The following is a 4,520-nucleotide window of genomic DNA, read 5'->3' as shown; positions in this document are numbered from 1 at the left end:
TTGTTATAATTATTATTGTAATGATTAATGCGATTAGTGTATTTCTATCAATACAGATAATACCGACTCATTCTTCTATCATCATTTATATTTCTTGATTGATGTGAACTTCTTCTATATTTCTTGATTGATGTGAATTCCTTCTTCTTTGGTTATTTGTTTTTCTATATTTTTTGTGGTATCTTCTGTAACATATTTTTCCAAAATAGCAAATAACATCTAATGGAGAATAAAAATAGTTGTAACATTGCAGTATTGGATAGGGGGTATTAATATTTTTTAATAAATTCAATGTCATGGATAGACAATAATTATTGAACCAATGCATATGTCTCGGTTACAGTTTCTCTGCTGTATTTCTTATATGTAATATTCGAGTTTCAATGATGAATTATGTAAGAAAATAAAAAGCAAGAGATATTAAAAAAGAAATGTGTAAAATGTAGCATAATTGAAATAAATTATTCAAATTGGGTTTTGTATAAAAATTATCAACAAATAGATTTTTAAACAAATAATTATTTATCAATCAAACTTGTTAAACAAAATAATTATTTTTCTTTAACATTTTTAGAATTTCTTTTTTGGTTCTTTGTGTTTCCTAACAATACTTGGTTGCTAAAACAAAAACATGTTTTAAAGTATTGAATTAAAATTTATTCTTTTTCTTAAAAAAGTTAAGAAAAGAACCTCTTTTAATTTGGTCACTTTTTTTCTTCTGTTATAGTCAATTATGCCTTTGACAATACAACCACCAATAAAAACTGCAGCACCTAAACCATTCATGGTATCTTCAAATTCTTTATTTTCTTTATTCTTTTCCTCTTTTGGTGGATCTCTGTAAACATATTCCGTGACGTAGTGTGTGACTTGTTTTGGGAACTCTTTGACTTTGGTTGTAGAACTAACAGTTTCCCAATTTGAATAACTTGGTTCATCTTCATCGTAACGAAATCTCTTCTCTCTTACCAAGTGGTTGATTTGAGTTGTTAATTCTTTTTCTGTTTTACTTATAACTATTTCTTGATCTTCCTCTTCTAGAATAACAGATTCATAGACAATGTCCCTCTTTTCAACTTTGTTAACATCAATCGGTGATAATTTTCTTGCCCAATTTAAAAGGGATTCAATTTCATTCTCTGACCTAGAGTTATCTTGTCCTGTACATGGGTTTGAGTCTACAAAAAACATTGGGAAAGTTATATGTTCACTTCCTGTTTTTTGGTTAATATAATCCATCATTTTTTCATTATAATATGATTGTTTAATATGAATAGATTCTTCTAACACAGCTTGAGGGTAAAAACACATGCACTTTGTCCATACTACACAAACATGTTTCCAAAAGCCAACAATTGGGAAGGTATTAGCTATTATTCTAATCATTATTTGAATAACCTCTGAAAATTTATCCTCATGAAAAGGTAATACAACAACAATACATTTTAATCCTTCTCCTTCTTTTTTAATATAATCTACCATTTGGTTCATATATTCTCTTTGACTTTCTTGACCTTTGGAATCGTTAAAACCAGGAGTGTCAATAACAAATATATCACTTCTATCACTTATTCCGTAACATCCTTTTGTTTCATTTGTTTGAGAATCAGGATTAGAGCTAACACATTCTTTTTAAGTATAAAATTACCAAGTGAACTTTTACCGTGACCTGTTTGTCCCATCATAAGTAACTTAGTTTGTTTCATTGTCTCGTGATCGTTGATTGATAGTTGTTTACAACTCCTTTAAATACTAGTGATGAGTATAAAAATAATTATATGTTATTCAATAATATTCTTGTTTGCATTTATTTTATCATTTAAAAAAATGGAAAGCAAGAAATTGATTTTTTGAACAAAAATCAACAAGAAACATAACCTCATTCCAAATTTAAAAACTAATTTTTGATTGTTTACTAATTTAAAAACAAATTTATAATTTATTTTTATACATGTCATAACATAATTTTTTGCATGTTATAATTAGACAAATTAAACTAAATGAAATGAACTTTAAGAGGGGGTATCACTATTGCACATCCCTTTTACTTTTTTTACCAAACTTTTCTGAAGAAACGACTCAATACAATTTTTTATGTTCAACTTTATTTTTTCATGACAACAAAAATAATGTCTATATATGAAAACAATTTATTTTTATTGAAATTGCATTGAATTATATTGATAATAGATGACTTATACAATATTCTTCAATTGAATATTTTATATTTTAATTATATGATACCATAATTTCATCTTTATTTTCCTATTGTTTTTTTTTCACTATTTTCATTTGACGACAGGAAGTTGACCAATGAAACAATTTCTTGAAAAAGTATACCAAAATTAAAACAATTCCAATAAAATGTGATTTCAATACATTTATTTTTATATAGATTTCTCTCTGAAATATATTGAAATAATCACGATTTTTTCAAATAAACAAGAGTATTATACAAATTAATACAATTTCTGTATTAAAATATTTATTGTTGATTAAATTATTTCACTTTAATATATGTTATTATCTATAACACTTTAATAATAACGATATGAATACAGTTATGCTAAACAAACCATTCAGTATTTTCGTTTTCTCTAAAACCAAAGTATGTAAGTACATTCACAAAAATAAGAATTAAAGAAAGAACTTAAAATTAATTAACATATATGTATGTATCAAAAGAATAATACGATCAGGAGAAGATATGATTAAAGTCATAACAATATTTTCAATTTAATTTATATTTTTCATCATTGGAAATAAAATAATTATTACCCAGTACCTCTTTATGGTTTTTAATAAAATTGTTGTTTTGGCAGTTTTTATGGATAAGCAAAATACAGTCAAAAGTTTACTATTTTCAAGTGTTATTACTTTTGTTCATTTATATTAATGAGACTCTCTCATTATACAAATTTATTTTATTAAAAATAACTATTAAATATAATTATAAGTTAAACCTCTTCAATTATAGAGTTAAAGTAAAGCCATTACTCCTATTAGTATCAGGAATATGTTTACTGTCATTTGTGGTGTTCCATTACTTGGATTTGGTGGATTAACACATACATCCTCAATACATTTATTGTTGATATAATCAAATTTATATCCTGAATCACAATAAGCTAGTTACACATTTTGTACTCCATTCTCCATTATCCCCACATTCATATCCTCCATGCCCATGTTCTACTTTAATTTCTTTATCACAGTTACTATCTACTTTAACCAATCTTTTATTCTTTGGATTACACTTTGTTTTATACTTTTCTACTATTTTCAATGTTTCTTCTTCAAATTCTTCTAAGTTATTATTTGAATATTGATAAATGTTCACTCTTTCATCTATCATATCTGTCAGAAATTCTCTAGGAATAGTTTCATCATAATTATAATTATACCTAAATGATTCTAAGAAACTTAAACTAAGTGAATATCCATATTTAAAAATATTATATTCAGAGCCACATAAACCAAAAACATAATTTACTACTGTTGGTGATTGTCCTACTTCAAATTCTTCATCTTTACCATTAGGGTCACCATTAAATCCAACAAGAATAGCACTTCCCCATTCTTTTAATCCTTTTGTCAACATCGAACAAGCAGAATAACAATATGAGTCTGTATAAACTACTATTTCTGTTGGTTTTCTTGGATTTTTCATTAATTTCTTTTTTGGAAAAACTTCAATTGATGTCTGTGTAACTTTATGTTCAACATCTCCATATTTTATTGTTTTTGGTTTTAAATACCACAGATATAATTTAAGTCTGCAAATTACACTTTTAAAAACCCACACAATTTTATTCAAAAAACCTTCTTGATTCACTCCTATGCATTTTTTAAGCTCTTTTTTGTCATACAAATTTCCCCTTTTATTACATGTTTTGGGATCAGATAATATATCTCCTTCGATCCCTGTTTTCAACATTGCTTCTGTACATGTTGAAATTCTTGCTGAAACTATCATTCTTACATCATTATGTGGTGCAAATATCTTTTCTATCCATTGTTCAGATTTTCCTTCTCCTCCAGCATTCTCTGGAAGGATTACTTGAATTGGATATTCATTTGAGTCAAATAATTTGATACAATTTAAAACTATTTCATTATACCGACTAAGTGAGTCTATACTTATAAACTCTTTCAACACAAAAGTATTCACTTTTTTGTCCGAAACTCTACAATATATAGGTTCAACTAGTGACCCATATTCGTTTTTTAATTCTTCGTTTTCAGTCGATTCTATTGTTCTGTTTATTGATTTTAAACTTTCTTCTTCATTATTATTTTCTATCTTTTCTGTGTTTTCTTTATATCTTGAATTATATCTAAGAATTGAATAATTAACATTATCACTTTGTCCATTTTCCCACACAATATAAATTTGTTTGTTCAAATAATTTTTTGGTAATGGTTGCGAAGTTAGTCCTCCTTGTGTTAATGCGTAATCAGATTCTGTTGATTTTGCTAATGTAAATTGTGCGTGTGGACATTTCAATCCAATATATTCT

At 26.2% G+C, this 4,520-nt stretch overlaps 2 protein-coding genes across 2 annotated transcripts in view; both read right to left on the bottom strand.

The window, feature by feature from the left end:
• Nucleotides 1-636: 636 nt before the first annotated feature.
• ENU1_161270 (AIG1 family protein, putative) lies at nucleotides 637-1,491 on the bottom strand (the record flags this gene model as incomplete). Its single annotated transcript, XM_008860839.1, has 1 exon — nucleotides 637-1,491. The coding sequence occupies one exon, from the start codon at nucleotides 1,489-1,491 to the stop codon at nucleotides 637-639; it is 855 nt and encodes a 284-aa protein (XP_008859061.1).
• Nucleotides 1,492-2,979: 1,488 nt separating this feature from the next.
• ENU1_161260 (hypothetical protein) overlaps nucleotides 2,980-4,520 on the bottom strand; it is a gene marked incomplete at its 5' end in the record, with an annotated part of 2,113 nt that continues 572 nt past the window's right edge. The window contains one exon of the mRNA XM_008860838.1: nucleotides 2,980-4,520. This exon is cut by the window's right edge and continues 572 nt beyond it. Coding sequence (XP_008859060.1) covers nucleotides 3,119-4,520 — 1,402 coding nt within the window. The 3' untranslated portion in view covers nucleotides 2,980-3,118.

This window comes from Entamoeba nuttalli, assembly GCF_000257125.1.
Source record: "Entamoeba nuttalli P19 unplaced genomic scaffold asmbl_6882, whole genome shotgun sequence".
Lineage (NCBI taxonomy): Eukaryota > Evosea > Mastigamoebida > Endamoebidae > Entamoeba > Entamoeba nuttalli.
The sequence above is the reverse complement of the archived record's forward strand: the minus strand, read 5'-3'. Positions and strand labels throughout refer to the sequence as shown.